This window comes from Hippopotamus amphibius, chromosome 8 (genome assembly GCF_030028045.1).
Source record: "Hippopotamus amphibius kiboko isolate mHipAmp2 chromosome 8, mHipAmp2.hap2, whole genome shotgun sequence".
NCBI classification, from domain to species: domain Eukaryota; kingdom Metazoa; phylum Chordata; class Mammalia; order Artiodactyla; family Hippopotamidae; genus Hippopotamus; species Hippopotamus amphibius.
Genome location: NC_080193.1, coordinates 103,319,162 through 103,343,909, shown reverse-complemented (window position 1 = coordinate 103,343,909; position 24,748 = coordinate 103,319,162). Strand labels below are relative to the sequence as shown.

The 24,748-nt window shown below is 44.7% G+C and overlaps 2 protein-coding genes across 10 annotated transcripts in view; one reads left to right on the top strand and one right to left on the bottom strand.

Moving 5' to 3' along the window:
* The window catches only part of CASP8 (caspase 8), an 80,627-nt gene that overhangs the window by 44,678 nt on the left and 11,201 nt on the right, over positions 1 to 24,748 (top strand). For 7 of the 9 annotated variants that reach the window (XM_057745727.1, XM_057745726.1, XM_057745725.1 and 4 more), the window contains one exon: positions 2,055 to 2,201. In XM_057745727.1, coding sequence (XP_057601710.1) covers positions 2,055 to 2,186 — 132 coding nt within the window. In that variant the 3' untranslated portion in view covers positions 2,187 to 2,201. Of the gene's footprint in view, positions 1 to 2,054; positions 2,202 to 19,524; positions 19,612 to 20,752; positions 20,782 to 24,748 lie in introns of those variants that run through there. The other 2 variants (XR_009055113.1, XM_057745728.1) reach the window with 2 other exon arrangements.
* On the bottom strand, positions 1,154 to 24,514 carry FLACC1 (flagellum associated containing coiled-coil domains 1). Its single transcript, XM_057745731.1, has 14 exons — positions 24,402 to 24,514; positions 23,858 to 23,932; positions 21,099 to 21,147; positions 19,454 to 19,587; positions 18,170 to 18,263; positions 16,443 to 16,504; positions 14,858 to 14,955; positions 13,835 to 13,887; positions 12,643 to 12,742; positions 11,155 to 11,258; positions 8,020 to 8,082; positions 5,325 to 5,414; positions 5,111 to 5,220; positions 1,154 to 1,381 (listed from the first exon to the last, which is right to left on the bottom strand). The coding sequence occupies exons 1-14, from the start codon at positions 24,512 to 24,514 to the stop codon at positions 1,255 to 1,257; spliced, it is 1,272 nt and encodes a 423-aa protein (XP_057601714.1). The 3' UTR covers positions 1,154 to 1,254.

Here is a 24,748-nt window from a genome sequence, read left to right as displayed (position 1 = left end):
TATGCATTTTTGTTAATTGTGCTTCTTTTATGCATTTTCTCTTTCCTTGTATGTTTAGTTCTTTTTAAGTATTTAGTAATTATATTATCTTTTAAAATTAAGTTTAAGAAAAGTAATAAATATTTTTAATAGAATAAAGTATAATTTTATCTTACTAGTCCTTGGAGATTATTTTTGTTTATCTGTTTTTTGCTAATGGAATCTAATCTTACAGGTAGAAAATGTTTGGATCACAGCTATGTTTTCCTTGAGTCTCCCAATGTTGGCCCACACAAGTTGTATTTTCAAAAAATTTCTTGTCTTTATTATTTATTTATTTATTGCCACCACATGGCTTGCAGGATCTTAGTTCTTTGAGCAGGGATTGAACCTGTGCCCTTGGCAGTGAAAGCACAGAGTGATACCACTGGACATCCAGGAAATTCCCTCTTGTCCATATTTTAAAACTGGGAGTTGTCACATAAAAACAAGAATACTTTCTTCTGAAAGATAGGCTATCTGACCACATTTACACCATGCTCCTGTTTGGCAACAATGGAATGGGTTCACCAAATCCCCATAACCCTCACCCACCCCATGACCCCCACCACCACCCTGCCCAGTCCCTTCCACTGAGGCTGCTGCCAATTACCATTTATCACCATGCTTGTGTGATTGTGTTTTCTTATGTCCAGCCAGCTTCCCTTATTTATGTTCCCTGCCTTATGGGCATTTGAATCCTCGGGATGGTTTAGAGAAGGTGGCAGGAATCATCAGAAATTCTTCCCAAATCATAGGTTAGGGGACATGACTGAGAGGCAGGGGAGTGGGGACACATATAAGAGAGAAAAGATTTGGGGGAATCAAATCAATAAATTATCAATTGCTAGCGAAATGTCCCAGGTGAACAAAAGGTGCATCCTGAAATATCCTCAACATTTAATAGAAAGCAGTTCTTCAGGTCAGTGTCTTCGTAATGAAATATGTAAAGGTGGACGAGAAACTAGTACAAAGCCTAGAGAAAGCTCAGCTCTAGGTGTAGAGAAAATCACTTTTCAATGAAGAATCATTAAAGTCTATGTAATTGAGATGAATGATGAATTCAAACATTCCTAACCACTCAGAAGAAAACAAATTGTGAAAAGACAAGTAGAATCAAGGCAACCCAAGAACTAAACTCACCATACGTATTTCTCAAGAAAACCTCACAGGAGTTCTTAAGCTCACAAAGATGGTGTTCCGAATGTCTTTGGAAATAGAGAACAATTTTTCTGCTCAGGATTCTTGTGTTCCATTGCCACCATCTTCTAAAGTGTCAGAATTATGCTGATAAATAGTAACAGAGGTTGATTTCCCAGATCGTTCAACATAAATTTCTTCATTTTTGGCAATTATCTTTTGCCTATGAAGAGAAGATGTATCACTATAGACTCAAAGGGTAGAAAGGGGTATGGGATATCTGGGAGGCAGAGAAATATGGTTTTATTCTTTCACTGATGGGGGAGGGTCTCATTCATTATTTGCAGTGGTTTTGAACTTACTGAGACATGAAATTTGGATTACCAAATTCCCATATGAGAAATTTTCTACAAAAGTAACGTAGTGAATAACTTTGCTTTATTTTAGTATTGACCAAAAATTATTTCAATGATTTAGGATGCATCTTCAGGTAACAGTATAATTTCTGACCTGAAGTTGATTTTCATAGGAACCAAAGGCAGGTGCATCGAAGGGTAAACCAGTGACACCTAAATCCCTTGTAAAAACTTAATAAACAGAAACCTCAATTAAATGGAGTAGGGAGACCAGAAAGGGGAGTTATACCTTAAGATGGTGGCAGAGCCCAACAGGAAGAAAGACTCCATTTTCCTGGTAAGAACTCAGCCAATGAAAAGCCATGGACTTTTTGTCTACTACAGCCCTCCCCACTTACTTTCCCATCCATTCTTCTTCCTTTGCTGTGTGGGCCCTTGCACATGGCTTGCTGCAATGGCAGACCCCAAATTGCAATTTTTTGCTTATCCCAAATAAATCCATCTTTGCTGGAGAGATAACTGGCAATCTGTTTGTTTTAGGTCAACATTTTGGTGGCCCATATGGGGACCAGTGAAGATCCTCAATGGCTCTGGGCTGGTGAGCAAACAGGTGTGTTACCCACAATCAAGCCCACTGAGTTCACTGTTTTTCTCAATAACCCTGGAGTTTGAAGGTACATCTTTCTCCTGGATCTGAGCTCATGTCTTCTTTGCCATTTGATGCTCTCCGGGTTTTATTCAGGTTCTGTTTTAAGGCTTCGTCTTTCTGGTGAAATCCTTGTTCTATATGCGAGTACTCATTTGGTCCTTTGGCCTGATTTTGAGATTTTTTTCAACTGAAGCTGGCTGAGAAGCTGTCAGCCCATTCCTTTGGGAACAGGAGCTGCTTCGCTGAAACTGTGTCAGTGCAGGTGTTGTCCCATTCGTTTGGAACAGGGACCATTCTCCAGAAACTGGCTGAAAACCCTCTGATTTCTCCTTTGGGATCAAACTGTTTCCTTAAAACAGGCTGGTATTAGTTTGTAGGCTGTTTGAGTTGCAAGCTGTTTGAATTGAGCTGTTTGAAAATTATTCTTTTATTCCAGAGAAGACCCTCTGAGAAATGCGACCCCAGTGATCTACATATTTTCCTGATGCCCCCCACCCCCACCCCAGGGACTCCAGCCAATTTTATGTTTAAAAAATGTGGTCCTTCCTCACGTGCATTTCTAGATAAGTGGACTGACCCAATTAAAAGCAAGTTAAGATCTCAATGGCCATTATGGGAACCTTTGAAATCCCCAAACTTAATTTTCCTAAAACCAAATTGGACCACAATAGTTCAAAAATTTCCACGACTGAGTGGAATGTTTATTTTGAGGCTTCCAAATATTATCAGGAGTCTAAAATTGCCTCTCTGCAAAGTAAGATTTTAGGGTTAACTGAGGCAAACAAATAATTAAAGAGAGATAAAATAGCTCCTGAAGGCTCTGGTTCTTCTTCTTCCCTTCTTCTTTGCCTCAGGCTTCATCTCCAGCCCCATCTTGAGTCTTTCCCTTGGCTCCTTGTGATCAGATTCTGCTTCTGGCACCATCTTCCTCCTTCCCGTCTATGCTGCCTATACTTCCTCTATATCCTTAGTTCCCCTATACGAATTCCCTTAGTGAACTTCCTCCTTTTTCTGTAATTCTCCCCACTCCCTTTTCCTCTGAACTTATCAGAACCTGTCCCTTTAAAATTGAGCTCTCTGGGGATCCAGATCCTTAATTTCTTATATTCTCTGAACTAAAGCTGAACTGTGAGTCATAGTCAAAGATTCTCCCAGAGTAACCAAAGACCCTCACAGATTTGCTCAGGAATTTACTGTAGCCACTCAGACTTATTGACCTGGTTTCTCTGACTTATATCACATAGTTCATACGCTTGTTGGTGAAGGCCAGGCCTAGCATTGGGTGAAAACTGCTAATTGAGAAAATCCTGACAGGTCTCTAAAATTACAACCAGGGGACCTGCTAACTTATTACATGGCTCGAGCAACCACTAGGTGACTTCATCCCTTGATTCCCAGGCTTTTCCAAAGCCTGTTGATTGGAAGAAATGTCAGGCTTGCACACAAAAATCTGACAAACCTGTTCGTGACAATTGCAATTGACTTCAGACTGTTTGTAAAGAAAATTCTGGTCTTCCTAAAGAGGTTGATTCCACCCAAGAATCTTTTAACTCTGTATGTATTAATGCGCTGAACTGAAACCTTTCCCTTCTGAAAAAAGGACCAGATGGGATGGGAAATTATGTCCACTCCAGATTTAGTTAATCTGGCAAACCAGCTGTCTCACACTCTAGACGAGTCACCTATAAGGAAGATCACCAAAATTCTTAATCTTCCATTCCAGAAAATGAAATCTCCTAAAAGAGACCAGAATCCTCCTAGTTTCTGCTATTATTGCAAAAAGCCATGACATTGGAAAAGAGATTTTTACATATTCAAGTACTTCAGGTACATTCAGCTCTCTAACCAGCCTTTCCAACATCCTCCCAATTCTCAATGATGGGGCTCCAAGGAAAAACAGAGGTTCTTCCCAAACCTCCCCCTTAACTGGCTTGAAGAAACGTTTCTCCAGGTTGAGGCTGAACGTCTTCCAGTCCTAACAGACAACAGAGCCACACTCTCAGTGCTAAACTCCACTACTATAAAAAGCAGCCCCTGCCTTAGAGTACTAAAACAATTCAAATACTGGGGAATCTCTAATGAACCTCAAGAGGTTCCTGTCTCTGAACCTATTTCTTTTTGTTTAGGTCCTTTGAGACATACACACCCTTTTCTCCTTAGTTTCCCTGTTTCAACCCATTCATTAAGCTGAGACTTCTTAGAGAAGTATCTTCCTCCCAAAAGGGGAAAATAATTCTAGAATTTGACAACTGTCATCAAAGCAGCCAACAAGGTGAATTAAATGACCCTGTGACATCTTTTATTTGCTCCATCTCTCATGGCCCTAGAACTGATTCTGGAAACACTGATTAATTGTCCCTACTGAATTAGAAGCTACCATCCTCCTTACGGGCAAAATCTCCAACTGATATTGGCAAAAGTCACAGTGCGCCACCCATCAAGATTTAAATAGATCCCTCAATACCTCTTCCCAGAATTAATCAATACCCTATAAGTAAAAAAGCCCTTCAAGGCATAATGCCCATAATAGAAGATCACAAGGCTCAAGCCCTTGGATTTAAAACTAATTCTCAGTCATAAACGTGAATAAACCCAGAAACTCTCAGATAAGCCTCCTGTGTTGTTTTGCATAAACAACTAAGATAGCAAAGGGAGAAGAGGCTCCTAGCATCACTTCAAATGCACTGACCTCCGTAGATAACTTCTGTGGCCAGCAAATAGCCCCCTTCCTGACAACACCTGTGCCTTGACTTCATAAAGGAATACCTAGGTTCATTTTCACCTATTCCTCACCCAATGCCACACAGCTTGCAGGATTTTAGTTCCCTGACCAGGGATCGAACCCAGGCCCCCTGCAGTCCTAACCACTGGACCGCCAGGGATTTCCCATCCCTTCCATTTTCTAAAGATAACTCAGCCACGCCTTTTTGGGCAGCATCATTCATACCTTAGACAGATGTTTTCTTCTGTCAGGTGCTGTATGGTATATTTAAACTTTTCTTCAGCTTCAGCAAGCTTGAACTGGAATGTTTTCTTTAGTTTTGCCACCATAGCTTTCTGAAAGACAGGTACATTTTAATAGCCATCCTTCCCAAATTACAGTCACCCAGAGCACAGCTACATGGCAGAGGGCTCCCATTCCCACTCCAGCCAGGACTCACCTCTCGCTGGAGTTCCATCTGGGTTTGGTAGAGGGTTGAGTTAAGTGATTTAAGGATAAGAACTTGAGCATGCAACTCTTCCTCTATGACCTGTGGAAGAAGAAATCATTTCAGGACATCATGATGAAGTCTACCCATTTATTCTCTTCTCCAGGACACCTGGATTAGAATGTGAAAGCATCAACTTTAGCTACTCCTTCTCCTGTTACTATGCCCTGTTCATTCTACCTCCCCTATGTCTCACTCACCTATTCCCTTCTCTTCAGCCTCACTGTCAGTGCCCCAGAGCCAGCCCTCACCAGAGCTCACATGGGTTGTGAAAATAGCTACCAGTCATCCGTTCATTAAACAAGTATTTATTAAATATCTAGTGTGAATCCCAACTACATGACTTTCTGGAAAATGCAAAACCATAAAGACAGTAAAAAGACCAATGGTTGCCAGGAGACAGGAAGGGAAGCTAGGGATGAATAGGAGGAGAGAGGACTTGTAGGGCAGAGAAACTATTCTGTGTGATACTGCAATAGACGCTACATGGCATGATGTCTGTGACAAAACCTGTAGGAAAGGCAAGATGTTACTAATAAAGGAAATTGTGCATTCATGTGTGTGCGTGTGCGTGTGTGTGTGTGTGTGTGTGTGTGTGTGTGTGTAGGGGGAAAAGATCTCTGTACTTTCTGCTTAATTTTTCAGTAACCCTAACACTGCTCTAAAAAAATAGTCTGTTTATTAGGGGAGAAAACCTACTACTGTATTAGGCACCAGGAATATTATGATGAATGAGACAGATAAAATTCTTAATCTTATGGGGATACATTCTAGTGAGAGAGATGCAAAAAAATTAAATAAAGGTAAATGAAGTAAATATAATAAGTAAATGGAAAAAAAACTAAGGATGTGGATAGAAGATACAGTGTAAGTGCAGGGAGGGATAAGTGTGGAATCTACTTTAGAAAGATGCTGAAGAGACTATAAAAATGAACCAGATGGACCTCTGTTTTCAGGTGCAGCCCCATTTAACTCCTACATGTCCTCAGGGCTCTTTGCACGAAAAGAGCATCCTCCCAAGATGTACAAACTGGAGAGGTACCATGACTTACTTCAGCAGCATTGGGCAAAGCTCTGTACCTGGTCATTTTGCATTCTTTCATTTATTCATTCATTTAAAAATCATTTGCTATTTACTGAATGTCTGTGATATGCCAGGTGCTATTCTAGCAACCGAGGCTTGGTGGCAAAAAGAAACAGTCAAAAATCCTTGACTTCATTGAGTTCATCAGGTTTGATGGTTAAAAGTCTGTGTAGAAAAATAAAACAGGAAAAAGGAAGTGTTGGGTAGGTTGTTGAGCCTTTAAGTAGAGTAGTCCCTGAGAAGGTGGCATTTGAAGAAAGACTGGAAGGAGGTAAGCAAGTGAGCTGTGTGGATATCTGGGAAAGAGCTTTCCAAGAAGGGAAAATATCAAGAGCCAAGACCCCAAAGTGGGAGCAACCGGGCCTGTTAAAGAAACAGCAAGAAGTCCAGTGCCATGGAACTGCATGATGGAGGGAAGGAATAGAATGAGACGAGGCTGCGGAAAAGAACCACCATCAGGCAGAACCATCCCTGGACCGAAACAGGACTGGGAAAATTCATGTTTCCTTCTAATACACAGAGTATTAGGTAGATTACTCAGAGGGGTACTCTCTCAGTAGTGGGGAAAAATTAGCCCTAGACCAAGACTGCTTTAATTTTGCCTAACAAAGCTTAAAACCAATGCTTGAAAAATCAAACTGTTTCCAAGTAACTTAACTGAATCCCAGAACAAAGCTCAATGATATTTAAAGGAATACAAAAATACTTAGCACCTAACAGGGTAAACGTCACAATGGCTGGCATCCAATAAAAAAATTACGAGACATGCAAACAAGCAAGAAAATATGACCATACATGAGGGGCACAATCAATTAATTGAAACAGACCCAGAAATGACACAAGTGATAGAATTAGTAGCCAAGCTCATTAAAGCGGTTATAACACATTGGGTCTACCTTATACCAAAGCCCGTACATTTACCTTGTAGGCATTGTGGTCTCTTTGCCCAACAAGGGTGAAGCCCTGCCTGGGCTCTAAGATATCAAGCCATGCTTTCATAATGGCTAATCTTTTCCCGAACATGTCCATTTTGGATCCAAATTAAATTCTCAGTGGAAGAGAAACCACAAGGTAGTTTGTGGGTTTGAACAGTTTCCCTTCTGGTATTTCCCTAATGGAAGTGCTATAATTTATCCCAGAAGAAAAGTTCCTAGAGAGGCTGTGGGGGTGAGTTTCACTCAGAGTTTTGAGGAAAGGCTTGAAGTCAGAGTTCCCAAGGGGCGGTATTATACTTAGAGTTCGAGAGGAAGAATTTGGCATTTTACTGTTTAAGGCCCTTTTGTGGTTTGAGCCTTACAAGAAATGGAAGGCATTTAACACTGAAGAGCACACAGTATATTGTTTATTTGTTCAGATCTGGCTCTAAAAAGACAACAATGGCTCTCTTTTTCAGATAGTTCTAAAATCCTTTCTGACTTATTGAATCCAGCAAACTCAGCTTTAGGCCTTCTGCTTTTTAATAGTGTGGGGAAAATTATCATCGATTCCATATTTTTGAGAGTGTATTGTTTTAGCAATATATTTGTAAGAGGCTAATTCCGCAGGAAAAATGAACAAGCTTACCTCTTTGGTCTTTCTCAACTCTTCTAATTGCAAGGTGTCCTTTTCATGCTGTTTTAAGAGCTCCTAAAAATAATTTTATTTGGAAAAGTTCAGCACTGGGGTTCTGGCACTTCTTTTAGAAAATTTAGAAAGCCAGAATAAGATTTAGGAATATAATATTCATCAAAGTTTAGATATTGCTTTAATTAAGCACACTATAAGCTAATGACATGTCATGTTGAAGTTAAATAATGAAAATCTTACTCATGTTCAACCTTAGTGCGTCGAGAAATATAAAAAGAAATCATATTTTCATTAAAGGCTTTTCTTTTGTTAGGGTACAGATTTAATACTGTTAAATAACCCAGTTCTCCACAGATTGAACTTTATATTCATTGCAATCCCACTCAAAATACCACCTTTCTTTCTTTTTTTTTTTTTTAAGTCATTTTATTATCACCACATACCTGCTCTTCTTTTTTTGTTATTATTATTAATTTATTAATTTATTTTATTTTTGGCTGCATCAGGTCTTCGTTGCTGCACACAGGCTTACTCTAGTTGCGGTGAGTGGGGACTACTCTTTGTTGCCATGCGCGAGTTTCTCATTGCGGTGGCTTCTCTTGTTGCAGAGCACGGGCTCTAGGCGCGCGGGCTTCAGTAGTTGTGGCTCATGGGCTCATTAGTTGTGGCTCACGGGCTCTAGAGCACAGGCTCAGTAGTTGTAGCGCACGGGCTTAATTTGCTCCGTGGCTTGTGGGATCTTCCCGGCCCAGGGATGGAACCCATATCCCCTGCATTGGTAGGCGGATTCTTAACCACTGCGCCACCAGGGAAGCCCCCAGCAGGCTTTCTTGACAAGATAATTATAAAATTTACAAAGAAATTCAAAGGATATAGAAGAGCCAAAGTAATCTTAAAAAGCAAGAGCAAAGTTGGAAGATTTTTCTCCCTGATTTCAAGCTATGGTAATTAAGACACTGTGTCGTTGGCCTAAATATAGACAGTTGAACGGAACACGACGGAAGAGTCCACTTCTTGCCCACTCAAATACAACAAAGACACCAACGTAACTCAATGGAGAAAGGGACATCTTTTTCAACAAGTCATTCTGGGACAATGAATGTCTATATGGAAAAAAATGACCTATGACCTTTACCTTGCTCCATAAGCAAAAAATATTCAAAATAGATCATAGAATCATAAAAGCTAAAATTATAAACCTTTTAAAAAACTAGAATATCTTTATGTTCTTAGAATAAGCAACAGTTTCACAGAGGACACAAAAAGCTGTTACCATAAAAGGAAAAAATGGATAACCAACTTTCATCAAAACTAAAAACTTCTGCACATGGAAAGACAACGTGAGCAAAATGAAAAGGCAAACCACAGGCTGGAAGACAGAATTCACAGCTCATATGTCTGACAAAGAACCTGCATCCATAGTACTCCTGGGACTTCCCTGGTGTCACAGGGGTTAAGACTCCATGCTCCCAATGCAGCAGGCCTAGGTTCAATCCCTGGTCAGGGAACTAGATCCCACACGCATGCTGCAACTAAGAGTTTGCATGCCACAACTAAGGAGTCAGCCTGTCACAACTAAGACCCAGCACAACCAAAAAAAAAAAAAAAAAGGTACTCCTACATACCAATTATAAAAAGATAAACAACCCAAGTTCTTTTTAACTGGCAAAAAACTTGAACCAAAGCTTCTCAAAAGAAGACATATAAGTGGTCCAATAAGCATATGAAAAGTTGCTTGACATAATTAGTCATCAGGGAAACTAAAATCATAATGAAATACCACTTCTGGGCTTCCCTGGTGGCTCAGCGGTTAAGAATCCACCTGCCAATGCAGGGGACATGGGTTTGAGCCCTGGTCCAGGAAGATCCCACATGCCACGGAGCAACTAAGCCCATGCGCCACAAATACTTAGCCTAAGTATCACAACTACTAAAGCCTGCGCTCCTAGAGCCTGTGCTCTGCAACAAGAGAAGCCACCACAATAAGAAGCCTGTGGTCTGCAATGAAGAGTAGCCCCTGCTCTCTGCAACTACAGAAAACCCATGTGCAGCAACGAAGACCCAAGGCAGCCAATAAAAATTAATTAATTAATTAATTAATCCAAATGCTATAAAAAAACTACCACTTCATATACATCAGAATAGCCAAAATTAAAAGATTGGTAACACTAATTGTTGTTGATGATATGGAACAACTGGAATTCTCATATAGTTAAGATGCAAGAGTAAAATGGTACAACAAATATGGAAAATATTTTGGTAATTTCTTATAAAGTTAAATCATCCAATAACACATCTAGGTATATACTCAAGAGAAATGAAAGCATGTGTCTACAAAAATAGTTATACAAGGGTATTTATAGAAGTTTTACTTGTAAAAGCCAAAAAACGGAAACAACCAAAATCTCTAAAAACAGATAACCAGTAAACACATTGTATGATATTCCTACAAAGAAATACTACTGTGCAATGAAAGGAAGAAATTACTGATATGAACAATGAATAGATAAATTTCACAGAAATTATTAAGGGAAAAGAATCTATGCACAAAAGAGCATATATTGTATGATTCCGTTTATGTAATGTTTAAAAACAAGTACAACTATAGTAGCAAGAATCAAAAGAGTGGTTGTCTTGGGTCAGATTTTGAGGGAGACAGGGTTTAGCTGGGAAGGAGCACAGGTGTGCACCCTGGGCTGATGGAATGTTCTAGGTCTTGACTTGGGTGTTGGTTACCTGGATGAACACATTTGTCAAAACTCATCAAACAAGTTGTACATGTCCAAATTTGCTGAGTTCAGTTTGCAGCGGTGCCCTTTCTCTTCAGGTACAGTCAAGCACAAGAAGGCCATTCAGAGGCTGGGATTTTGGCAAATAGGGAATTTCAGGTTCTGTATATGTTTCACATTCTATTATTTCCTATTAATTACAATTTTCAGCCCAATAACCCTGTGGTAAGACTGTCTAGAAAGAGGACAGCAAGACAGACAGTCTGCTTGCATAAATTTCCGGGAAGCTGGAAAAGGAGGACCAAAAGACAGAAAGTTTGCCCCATTACAGAGGCACCCATGGGAAGTGGATGTCCCACCCAGACTGCACGTTCAACCGCTGGCGTGCTTTGGGCCGAGTTACCTCCTTCTCTCGGTTGACGTTCTCAAAGAGAGCACTGTAGGAGTCACTTAGTTTCTTCTTCTCTTCTTCTGACTCTAACTCAAACTTTTTGGTTATCTTATTTTCTGTGGAGGTGAGGAAATCAAATATATGGGTAAATGCGGGGAAAACAGACAACAGAGAGAAAACCAGACTATCTGAAGATAATAGAAATTCCAGACTGGGTCAAACTCAAGGTGTTTTCTTGGATACTCTTATCTTAAAATACAGCTCTTGGCTAATGTGACTGTTCCAGCAATAAAATTTATTCTGTACTTAGCCCTGGGGCAGAGGTAGGCTTAAGTGATTTTGGGGCACAGGGGAACATGCCAGCAGAGCCCCAATACTAAACAGGAGGAAGGATGGGTGTAGGTCTTACATAAATTTCTTCAGCATCGTGGTGCTAGGGATGGATAGGGAGGCAACCCCTAGGCTCTACACTATGAGCAGCTAAAGTCACGTCTTCCAAAACTAGTTGTAGCATCTTAACATAGACTTTGACGACATGGGATGAGTCTAGTGCACATAGCTAGGAGTCTGGGTGATGACCTGAGTTGTGCTACACCAGGATTCCAGGTAAAGCCTCAGACAGGAGCAGCTCCACACCCCATTCCCCAGCCTTGACTCTAGGGTCTTCATGCTACCTCCTGGTAGTCCAAAGTGGGAAGGGCCTTGAGGATGACCTTTCCCAGGGAGTATCTGCATTTCTATGAGTAATTTGTTAAAATCAACTAAACCTGATATGAATTGGGTTGGACTAGGATGTGGAATAAGCTTACAGAGGCCCCACTTCTGCCTCAACTAGTCCTCTAGCTCAGGGAACAGAGTTTCCAGAGATTTCTCTCTCCTTTTTCCATTTATGAAGAAGCTCAGTGGGGGTAGGAAAGTCTCCTGCAGGGCACTTTGTATGATTCAGCCTCTGCGCTAAGTGTTGGAAATATTAAAAGTACATAGCAATATATGACTGTATCAAATCAATATGTTGTACATCTTATCTCAATTTTAAAAACCTCAATTGAAAAATATATCAAACATGGCTTCCTTTGGGGGGGGACCTGGGAGTATAGAGACTCTCCACGGCATAGATTGTGTTGCCCCTCCCCCAACAAGTGAATATTTGAAACTAATTCAAGAGCTTTTTTTTATGGAACTTTGGGGCCACCTGTATCCAGATAACAAGTCTGCAACTCTACAGATATCCCCAAGCTTGTTCCAGCACATGACTGCCAAACTTGCAAACAGTGAGCTCTGGACGGTACGGTTTAGATCCTCAGTGGCTAAACTCCATAAAAGACTCCATCCTTGTTGCACTTTCTTGAAGACTCCAGGCACCTTCCATTCAGGAGTCCAGCCATGCAGCCCACGCATCGTCCTTCGTGACTTCAAGGCTTCCTTCCTCACATCGACACCAAACTTAATGCCAGTTTCTTGGGGCATCTGTCATCAAAAGTCCAAAGTTTCTGTACTCACTCTGCTGTAACAGGATCTTTTCCCACTCTAACTTCTCATCCTTCTCCCATTCTGCCTTCTTCTTTGACCACTTGTCCTCCATTTCATCATAAATGCTGTCCTGTGGAGATACAAAGGTATCAGGAAGAAAAGCATCCTGAAAGGCTGCACCCCAGCCTGAGGCTCAGCACTGAGCCCTTTGCAGCTTCCCTCACCTGAGACCCTTACTGGGGGCCCCATATGGTGACTGGTGGGAGTCAGTTCCAGCCCAGCCACCCAAGAGCCTGCAGAGCCCTAAAGATCAAAGCAAACTCTGCAAGGCGTTTGCCCTATTGGAACCGGGCTTCCTTTGAAAACAGGCAGTTGAGTGTGTTGCAGATGCTCGTGTCAGCTCCCTCTGAATCATGAATCACTCATCAATAGCACAGGAGGAAACAAGGGAAATGCCAAGTTGTTAATTTTTTTAATGACGTGTCCTTGTTTGCCTGGGACTGAGTTGTTTCTTGGGACTCTGGATTATCAGCGCTACAACCTGGGAAGTCCCTGGCAAACAAGGACCAGTTGGTCACCATTGGATGGGGGCTTGCTGCCCCATCCCTCCCCCTGTCCACTTCCTGGCCCCACTCTCTCATCCCCCTAGGATGAAATCATGCCCTGATTCTGGTTTCCTGGGCCTCCACCAAATTAGCTAAGTGGTTGGGCTCTGTTGTGAGGTGTCCCCTGTTCTGCTCGCTGGAGTTAGTGCAGAGTGATACAGTCTTTCTGGGTGGCAATTTAGCCAAATGCATCAAAGGCCTTACAAATGTTTATTCTTTTTGACCCCATACTCTGCTAAAATCAAAGATGTTACAAAGTACAAATGTTAACAGTGGTTGTCTTGGGGTGGTGATAGTTCATTCTTGTTGTTGTTGCTGTTGTTGAGTTTTGAATTTCCATTTTTTAAAAAACAATGAGCAGGTATTACTTTTGCAATGACAGACATATTTTTCAACGGGCTCCTTTAGGGTCCAGGTGACTGGCTTGTCCTGTATGGATGCCATCACAGTCTGCAGGTTCACTCTTCTCCCTGAGGGCCACTTAGGTTCAAGGAGGCTGGGAATTTCAGGAAATTATTTTTCTGGGCAAGAGGTCTAGATTCATCTCAACATCTTCAACCAGGAACAAGTGATGCTTCTCTTACTCTTGTGATCCACCAAGGAGCTCTGAATCTCACCTGATATATATGAAACATAGTCTTCAAATACTTATATTCCTTTCCCATCTCCTCTGGACAAAAGGGAAACAACAGGGTCATCATTATTGCTCTGAAATACACGTTGGCAAATTCAAATAAGACCTCTCCTGCCTTAGCAATCACTCTGGAAGCTTATTAGAAATTCAGATGCCCTAAACCTACTGAGGCTCAGTATCTGTCGATAACGTGCTCCTCAGGTGATTCTGATGCACCCCAAGTGTGAGAACTAATCCCTGGGGGCAAACCTACAACTGAGGGAAAAAGAGAAGCAAAACCTCCCATTTTTTTAAAATAGCATTCCTAGCGTACCTTGGTTTTGAAAACAATGCATGTTCTCTTTAGAAAACTGGAAAACTGGCAAGGTACAAATATCATCTTTTAAAAAATGTAAGATAAAAGAAAGGGAGAAGATTATAGAAAACTTCCTTCTCCCTGTGGAGATGTCTGTAAACTCAGAATTCTGAAGGGTATATATACACTTTGTCCTTCCCAAGGGCAACATAAATAAATGGGATAAATGGCCCACACAACTCTTACAGGGTCTAGGGCCATACAAGCCACAGTGTGCCAGTTAGGATTTAATGAAACACCATCATTGCACAGGTGAGGAAACTTGCTGAATTGGAAGGGCATTACATTTGGAGAACTTTCCAGTACACTTTAAACGGTGCTTTCACATTCTTAGCACTTTGATAAAGGCAGGTATTCTTGTCCTTGATTCCCAGATGAGGAAACTGAGACTCAAGGAGATGAAGGGACTTGCTCAGACCTCAAAACTTGGCGGCAGACCATTCTAACTTATGGGTGTAGTGATGGCACTGGTCCATATGGTTTCCCTTTTTCCAGTTTCATTCTCAACGGCTCCCTCTTCCTGGGCTTGAGAAGGAAACCTCGAAAGTCTAGCCAGAGTCTACCTACGACCACGGGAGTTCCTCCACCCTAGTTCTGCACGGTCAGCCTCCGCCCCCGCATCAGGATCATCCTCCCAGGTCCCAACCGTACCTAGTTTATCCTGGGCAGCCAGCTTCTCTGCCTTCAAGGCTGCTTTGTAATTTTTCTCCACCTCACTGAGCTGTGCTGCGTGAGCCTCCTCGAGCTCCCTGTGGGACCCCAGGAGAAGGCCACAGTCATCCGTGAAAGGTTCGCCTGCTCCCACATCCCCTCCCTCACGCAGGCAGCTGGTGGGCAGGCCGCAGGGCCCTCACTGCCTGACGCACTCACCTGGCACCCATCCAGAAGAGGGGAGGAGACCCTTGTTTTCACCACCCGCTATTTTGAATGGAGACATCGGGAGGCCATGGATGACCCCACGACAGCACAGTCTTTGCTTACAACCCTTTTGGGAAACTGTGGGCTGATTAACACCCAGGATAATTTTAGACCCCAAGATCTCTCCCTAGCCTCCACTCCAGGAGGCAGATGTTGGCAGTGTTCAAGAGGCGTGTTAAAATCAATTCCGTATGAGCTGTCAAGCCAAGAGAAGTCACGGGGGGATCTTAAATGCATACAGATAAGTCAGCGTGAAGTCAGTGTGAAAAGGCTATAGGCTGTATGATTCCAACTATCTGACATTCTGGAGGAGGCACAGCGACGGAGGCAGTCAAAAGAGCGGTGGTTGCCAGGGGTTAGTGGGGAGAGGGATGTGTAGGCAGAGCCTGGAGGATCTTTCGGGCAATGAAATTATTCTGTATGATACCACAATGGTGGACACATGTCACTGATCATCTGTCAAAACCCATAGAATGTACAGCGTCAAGAGTGAACCCTAATGTAAACTATGGACGTTGGGAAATAATGGTGTGTCAGTGCAGGTTCATTGATTGTAACAAACACCCCGCAGGGGTGCAGGATGTCAGCGATGACACAGGGTGTGCAGGTGTGGGGCCTGGGATATGTGGCAATTCTCTGTACTTTATGCTCTTTTTTTCCTGTGAACTAAAACTGCTCTAAAAAAATAAAGTTTATTAATAAAATAAATACGTTAATTTAAAAAATTTTAAAAAGCAAGTGTGTGTCCCCTAGGAGGCCTTCTCCCCAGCAGGACTACTGGGGTTGCTCTGGTGCCTCGCAGGGGTGTGGAAGGGGACCTGGTGGGTTTTCTCACTCTCACAGACAACACACCTCCTTTTTCTTCCCCTCGGTTTGTCTCTGTAGCTCTGGCTTCTGCCCCTCCCATATCTTCTTCCCATTTTGCCCAGGCCGTGACCTAGCGGCCAGGGACAGCAGAGGTGAGAGGAGGAAGTGGAGGAGGGTGGGAGAGACTAGGGTAAGAACAGCACTAGTTCACCACGGAAATCTCACAGAGAACTGAAAAACTGCTCCTCTCCGCAGCAAACTGAAAGGAAGATTATAGTTGAAATGCCATTTGGAGGAGAAATTACAAAGCCAGACATAACCTTCTCCATGCTATATTTTAGTGACCTCAGATCAAACCATGCTGCTCTCCAAAGACACGTCTCTCGTCTCCCCCACCCCTCGCCACCCAGTGCCGTTTGGCATTGTCTGAAATCCCAGTGAAATGAAATCCTGCAAGGATGCAGGAGCCTTCGGACCTTCCGTGCACAAGCACTGGCTCCAGGAAGCATACCTTCTCTTGCTTTCAAAGTTCTTCTGCATCTCAGCACATCGGAGCTCCATTTCAGTGGAGAGCTGGAAACAAGGCCGGCATTAACAAGACAGGATTGAGGACCTCACTCCCACTCCCATCTGCAACTTCTGGGAAGCCTTCCCATTCAAGGGCTATGCCCCACTCCCCACACCTCTCCCACTGCGTTCTTCAGGGCCAGAGGGCACATCCTTACTGAGGCAACGGAACGATTCTTGCCTCACACTATGTTGTTTGGTACATAATCAGTTCATGATGTTGGTGCATGGAAACCACCCTTTTCACTGTTTTGTGGGCAGGTCTGGTCTTTTTGGCTAGATTGTAATCTCTTTGTAAGATTGTGGCCTTTGGATTTGGGGATACATAATTCAACTGAGCAATCATTTATTGTGCAAAGGGCTTGACCCGGAGGAGCCAGAGAGGCCTTAGGCTCAGACCCTGCCTTTGGTGAACTTAAAACCAGTGTTGATACATCCTCATTGGCAGAATAGCTGTCCTTCCAGAGGCAGGAAGTGCTCAGTTCCAGGTGACCCTCCGTTCTAACACATCGGGTCCTCTGGCCAGCATCTCAGGAGGAATGGACACTGCCAGGTGAGACAAGGGTTTGGGGCCAGCAATCTCCCCTCTGCACAGTCACACAACAACACGGGGTGTTCCCAGGTGGGAGAAGTTTAAGAATTCTGAGGTCCCTGCGTGGATATAATCTCCACGATGCCTTCAGCAGGGCTGATGCTTCAGTGACTGAAAGTGTGCCTTTTGCCTAGTCACCTACCACGGATGAGATGAGTGGTCTCGTGCAAATTATTTAACGTTCTCAACCTCCGTGTCCCTTCTGTAAAAGGAGACCATGACATGGGCAGGGTTTTCAGATAAGTACAGGAATGAACCATCAGAAGGCAAGGTCCCAGCCTGAGTGCTGTGCTGGCTCACGATGGGATTCAGCACATCTGGGGTGTATCAGAGGGTGATGGGCCGGCCTGCTGGGACGCCACCCTTCTCACGTGGGCTTCAGTCACAGCAAGCAGCACTGGGGCGGGCGGGGCGGGGCGGGGGGAGATGGGGGACGGGGAGAAGAGGCAGGAGGTCTAAGGATGGCTCTGGTTTCCCACTCTAGCCCAGGCCACCAAGCCCCTCTGCCTGGGGTGGGGAAGAAGAGTCTGCGATAAATCAGATGGTAAAGCCGAACGCGTTACCAAAATCCCCAGGGAGCACGCAGAGTGCAAACCGAAATCAGCAGATTCCGGAGAGCGGGCTTTGGCAGTTTCAACAGCAACAGGACGTGGTACTGGAGGCTGCTGGGCGGCTTTTGGGCCAAACCGAAGTTCTGGTCACGCTGGTGCGGTTGCCAACAGCCTCATCAAGGTCTGAAATTCAACTCACCACACAGGCCACCGTGGGCCCTGCTGGAAATGGCTGGCGCCCCCTCGTGTGGAGAGGATGGCGGCACTGAACATGCCAGGGGCACCCCAAGGACCCCTGGAAATCGAGTTAGGCCTGGAGGAGGGACGTGAGTGCCTGCGGTTGTGGATAGGATGGAGTCAGAGAGAGACTCCTGGGTGACCACAGTCTGAGCTTCAGAGCCGTCGCCTGGACAACCTGGCCCCCGCGAATGAGGTGCTTGGCCTCTTGCCTGGAACATAGCAGGTGATCGGAAACTATTGGTCTTTCCCCTGCCCATAAAGATGTTGCTTAACTCCAGGATCACTCACCAATTTTTGGGCAGAACGATGGTCTCTGTTCATTTGTTCTATTATCACTGTCAGCTCTGAGATCTGTTCTTCTAGGTCAGTAATGATATCAGTCCTGCAGGACAAGTCATCCATCACCCACACAGCCTCCAGGCAGTGCCAGTCAGGACTCTCCTGGGGCACGGCTGGCTCTGGCCTGGTGAGAGCCAGGCCATGTTCTGCACCTGCTCCATCGTCATGGGGGTGAGGGTGCAGGGACAGAAGGCGGTCTGGGAGAAGGAATTTGGCAGTAGGGTGGCTGAGCCTCAGACGCAGCCCTTTTGGATAATCTGGCCAGAAGTGAGCAGGGGTGGTTTGGTGACCCATTGATTAGAAGGGGAAGAGGAGGATGTTAGAAATATATTAGGATTGGATCTTGACTCAGTAAAGATAGTTGAAATGGAGGAGGGAGAAGTTCAGAGGATTAGGAAATGAGGTGGGGGAAGAGGATTGATGCTGACAGTGACTCACAGACAAGAAACAGGCCGGAAGCAAGATGAAGAAGGGATGTAAGAGTGTGGCTTTCGGAGTAGATTATGGATCTTTGTGTTTCTGGGTCTGGGGCCTCTGTGAAGTCTATAAGATTATTCCGCTCCGTTTGGTTGAGCTGGAGTAAACAGGGTGGCAGGCAATGTAGCAGAGATGTGGTCCTTGATCAAGAGGGTGGGGAAAGAAGAGGGAGGATGTAGGAGGAGATGGGGACGGAGGCCATCTGAATGAGAGATTTAGGAGGTAGAATGAAAAGGATGTGAGGACTAACTTTACATGGTCCGGGAGGAGAGAGAGTGGGTGGGCGGGCCTTGAATGGCAGAGGGGGTGGCAGTGTGCTCAACTGGGATGGAGTCAGGCCAGAATCTCCCACACTACATCTCCCAGAGGCATAAACGGAGGGGTATCTTTGGACATAATGAAAAAGAGATGCAGACTCAGTCCTCCCAGAAACCCTGACTTTACTCTCAATTCTCACCCTTCAAATTCAGACTATTTTATGACTCGTTCATCTATTCGTTACCTCCAGGAACAACTACTCTCCTTTAGTATGAGTGACACCAACCCAACCATTTTCCAGATCAGCTGCCTGACTTGTCCGTCCTCCTGACTCGAATGGGCTCAGAGCAGAGAGGTGGGTGTGGAGAGGAGTCGGTACAGGGCTGAGGAGTGAAGGGACACCGTGGACTGGGCATCAAGTGAGGGGTTTGTCCTTGAGGCCAGGCCGGACAGGCGGGGATAGGTTTGAGGAGTTGGATGTGGGTCCAAGGACATTACCTGGAAATTTTGACTTTGTCCATGTTCTCTGATTCTGAATGCGTCTTCCTATCAAACATCTTGTCTCCCAGGGTGACGGAAATCTGCTCCCTATTCTGCACGAGGTGGTAGCCAGGTGATATATTTGTCACTTCCTGGGCATCAAGGTGGAAGGCAAGGTAATATTGCAGATCTGGAGTGCTGAGATTGCTGCAATCTTCTGCTAGCACCCTACTCACATCTTAAACACAGACACACAAGGTGGGAAACCCGGGCGCACGCTCCCCCGTGCCCTCCCCCCGTTTCCTCTCTCCTAAAACCCAACTGCAAGACTCAGCTGGCTCCCGAGTGTCCCCATAGGCTTCTCAGACTCAGCGTGTGCCAAACCCAACCGCTGACCCCTGCTTCCCACGCTGCCTCCGAGCCCAGATCCTCCTCGGTGCTCTCCTCCACGGCCAGAGGCCAGGAGGTGGCCAGGCGTGGTGGAAACTGCTCAGATTTTGGAATTAGATGGGCCTGAGTTTAAATCCTGGCTCTGCCACCAACCATAGTTATTCAACATCTCTGTGCTCAGTTTCCTTATCAGAAAATGAGGATAATAACTCTTTCTCAAATGGCTTTTTTGAGGCATAAAGAAAATAACACATGAGAAAATGCCTAGCAGGGCGGCAAACAAAACAACCCAAAAAACATTCTAGTCAGTTCCTCCATCCTGCACTAGACAGCAAGTCATCCACCTGGGCAGGGCGACCAGCCAACATAGGCCAGGATAAAAATATATCGTCTTAGGTTGTGCAGGACACCCCTGCAGCACCACAAGTCCTGTCACTGCTATCTCCTACCTGTATCTCAACCTCATCTCCTCTTTGCCACGCCTCTGCCCCTGACAGGGCTCAAGGCCACTGTCATCTTTATACTTGGCTCTGGTGATCCCTTCCCAGTTGGCCTCTCTGTCTTTAGTCTGGCTCCCCTAAAGTTCATCATCCTCTCCACCTGGATGGCTATTTCACATTTGTTTATTTATTTTTTTTCCCTGACCATTAAGGGATTGTGTGATCCTTGTATAAGAGAGGTGGAGAGGGAGAAGAGCGGCAAGGAAAATAGATTACAGCAGAAAGTAGTAAAAAGCACCAATAATATCCCACCGGAGGGTGTTTTTTTATAAAATGTAAGTCTGACCTGGTCCTATGCCTGTGTCAGACCCCTAAAGATTCCCAGACACCAAAAGGATTAGGCCCAAAGTCCCAGGCAGGTGTCATGTCCTTCTGGGTTTGGTCCCCATCTCTTTCTCCAGCACCCTCCTGTCCCTGCTCCTCTCAGGTGCCCTGACGGTCCCTCCCCCAGCCTTTGTGGGTTCCCAAGTGCAGCAGAGCGTTTCCTGCATCTGGGCATGATCTGTACACTGACCTGGACTGATTGTCACTGTCTGTTTTCCTTGGGACGCTCTCCTTGCTCTACATAAGGCAGCAGAAAGTGGTAATTAAATGCCCTCTCTGGGGTCTGGCTGAGCAGAGTTCAAGTCCTGGTTCTACCACTTACCAGCGGCACATTAAATGCACTAATTACAGCTCCTCCTCTGAGGTAAGTTAGTGTAAAAGACCCATGCCTGCATACAGTAGGTCTCAGTAAGTGTTAGCCCTGCTGCCCTCCTCCCATTTTCACTCACATAAGGTAACTGATTGCTCTCCTCTTGTTTTCCTAAATGCGTTTTCCTTCTGTAAGAGAAAGGCATGCTCAGAAAGCAACCAGGGAGCCAAGGAAAGCCCCAAGCTCAGGAGCTACACCTTGATCCTGTCACTCATCTGGGAAAAGTGACATTACCTGGAGGATCTCTGTGGTCCCTTTCATATCTCAAAATACTCTACTTCAGGAAATAGGGAATATTTAAAGGTCCAGGAATCAATGGTACACAGATTGTGATGAAATGGTGGGTAGTAAAAAATGGGAAATCAACTCGTCGCTAGTCTAATAGTAGAACTATTGCTAAAACAAGGCCAAGAGACTTGGCATGAAGATGCCAAGCGCTCTCCTATGAGCACAGTGTCTAATCTTCAATGCACACAGTTTTTAGTGACATCTGTGTTGTATGCGCAACTGCTTTTCTTTGTGTTTGCCCAGAAATTGGTGTTTTGGGGACCCTGAAAGTGCCTGTTAAATGAATTCAGGATAAGCAAAGGGTTCCTACTCTGAGATCTGGTGTTAACCCTGATTATAATTAATTTTTGTTTTCAGTTACAGAAACATGAACATAATATCAGGTACTCAAATGTCACAAGAGTATTTATAAGCGAGCTTACCCAGGACGTTGAAAGAGTCAAATAAGAGTAACTAGCTTCTGATGTGGTGACAAGAAATGCAAGCTGGATTATGTCACTCTTCTCGGAATCCTCTGATGGCTTCCTATCTGTTACAGCCTAAATTGTGTCCCCCTCCAACCCCCCCCCCCCCAATTCTCTGGGTTGAAGCTGTCTCAGAATATGATTATATTTGGATATACGACCTTTAAAGAGGTGACCAAGTTAAAATGAGGCTCTTAGGATGGGCACTTATCCCATTTTACTGATGTACATGCAAGAGCGATTAGGACACACAGAGAGACCCATGGATGTGCAGGCACAAAGGAAAGACCAGGTGAGGAGGTGGCAGGTGGGCAGCCGTCTGCCAGCCAAGGAGGGAGTCCTCACGAGAAACCAACCCTGCCAGCACCTTGACCTTGGACTTCCAGCTTCCAGAACTGTGAGACAAATTTCTGTTGCTTAAGCCACTCAGTCTGTGGGGTTTGTTATGGTGGCCCCAGCTGCAAATATACCATTCCTTTCCGGGTAAAAGCCAAAGTCCTTCCAGTGCCCAGCACACTTTACTGTTGCTACTGTTCCTGTAACAAATTACTATAAGTTTAGTGGCTTAAAGCAACACCAGCTTGTTATAGTTCCGGAGGTCAAAGTCTGAAATGGGTCTCTCTGGGCTAAAAGCAAGTTTTGGCAGGGTTGTACTCTTCCTGCAGGCTCTAGAGAAGAATATATTTCCTTGCCTTTTCCAGCTCCTAGAATCTGCCCCTGTTCCTAACGGTCTTGTCCTCTATCTTCAAAGTCAACAAAAAAGAAAAGACAAAAAGAAAAAGAAAGCCACCAATAGCAGCACTCCAACGGTGCTGCTTCGGTTGTCACATCTCTTCTGACACTCTGACTTCCTCTTTCATGTGTAAAGACTTTTAAATTTACATTAGGCACACCTGGATAATCCAGGTTGATTTGTCCATCTCAGGGTCAGCTGTGAGCAACATAATTCCATCTGCAATCTTAATTTCCCCTTGGCAGGTAACAGAACAAAGTTGCGGTTTCCAGGGATTAGGACATGGACTTCTTTAATGTGTGTGTGTGTTGGGGGGGGGGGGGGGTGTTCATTATTTTGCTGACTACATTCAGCATCTCTGCTGCTTCTCTGAGTTCTTTTTCCAACACGGTCTCTTCACTTCCTCCACTACACCCCCCCACCCCCCTGGGCCTCTTTGTTTTCCAGGAAAAGATCAGAGGTGCCAAGCAAATCCCCACCCGGGGCCTTTTGCACTCGCTGCTCTCTTGGCCAGGAGTGCTTGCCCCAGGCGGCCTTTTACACAGGGCTTGCCCAGACTTCTCTGTATGAAATAGCAACCCCTCCCTCACCACCCCCTCCTCCCTCTGCCTGTGTTATTTTTCCACGTAGCATGTGCAGACTTTGGATGGATTAACATGTTTATGGTCATCTCCCCACCCCTCCCCACTAGAATGCGAGCCCAGGAGAGCGGAGACCTTGCCATGTTCACTGCTGTCCCCCTGCGCCTGACTCAATGTTTAGCAAATAATAAGTGCTCAATAAATACTTTCCAAATAAACAAATAAATAGAATACAAAGATTCACGCAAAGGCCTAAAACTAAGTTACAGATCTATACAGCTGATTCACTTTGGTGTGCCTCAAAAGCTGGTACAAGAGTGTAAAGCGATTCCAATACAAAGCTTAAAAAAATAAGCTTATAAATATGGATAAAAAATTTAATTGATGAGTGAAAACAGAGTTGCAATCTATAGAAAATCTTGGACACAGTAAAGTAATCAGGAAAAGGGTGAGTCAGCACCGTAAACCCACTGGGGGCTCTTTGCCAAGGACGCATATCAGACATTGTGCCCTTTTAGGACAGGGAACAGCTCTCTGGGGCACCCCTGCTGAGAGCACCTTTGAAGTGACTTTGAAAGCTGTGACGTCAGTGGGCTACAGAATCCACTTGTGGGATCCGAGGTTTGGGGGAAATCCTGGTGGGTTCTGGCATTCCTCTGACATATCTGGCAGCAATTAGCTCAAGTCAGGAAAGGCTGTGGAGGCCAAGAGGGAGATTATTTTATTGACATACCTTGAAGCATTCCTGTCCCATGGACATAAAAATACTTACTTTGGGGCTACAACAGATTTTGTTATCGGTTGGGCATAATTTTGGTTTTTTGAAGCTGGAGGAAGAGGAGTTAGCCTGAAAGTGAAAAGGGAAACAACGAGAAAGAATTGGAAATTTAAAAACCTGGTTTAGCATGCCTAGGTAAGGGAGATCCCCACAGTGACTCCAAATTGGCATATGTGGTCTGCCAATGGGAATCTTTAAAATCAGGACGATCTTGGGGAACCTCAGGTTGAAGGCCTTGGCACTTGTTCACTGACCAGGGGTGACCAGGCCAGCAGCACAGCTCATCCCCTATTTCCAGAAGCTCTTCATCCCCCATGGAGAGGCAGCTGCCGTGGGCCCTTTCCCTGCGGCGCCCGCTCTGACCCTCAGCCCCGGCAGCTGAGCTGCACTGTGCAGCCTACAGGCTGTGGAAAGGTGGGCTCTCTGGCCCTCTTGGGATTTTGCTGCCAAGCTGACTGTTTTGGAAATCCTGTGAGAGAAAGATGGCTGTAACGGAACCCAAGCCCCCAGGCCCCACTCCATAACAGGTAATCCTTACTTGGGCTTCACTGGGGAGGTCTTTCTTGGTGGCTGAGGGGTCTTGATTAGTTTCCGTGGTCCCAGGTTCCAGGGGTCCCAGCAGGTGCAGTAGACGAGAGGGTTGGGGTACATGGCAGGTCAGGGGCCACCTTGGCTTCTAGGTCAGGAGGCCCTTGCTGAAATGGGAAAATAGCAGCTGAGTTACACTATTCAGAGTCAGAGCAACAATACTTAGAGACAAATTGGGAAGAACCCAGGGAATGCCTAAAGCACAGATGACAGATTCTGGGAGCTGTCGATGTGGGACAAGGTCTTGACTATAGTAGGAATAACCTCACCCCTAGCCTCCCAGAAGACCTGACTTGA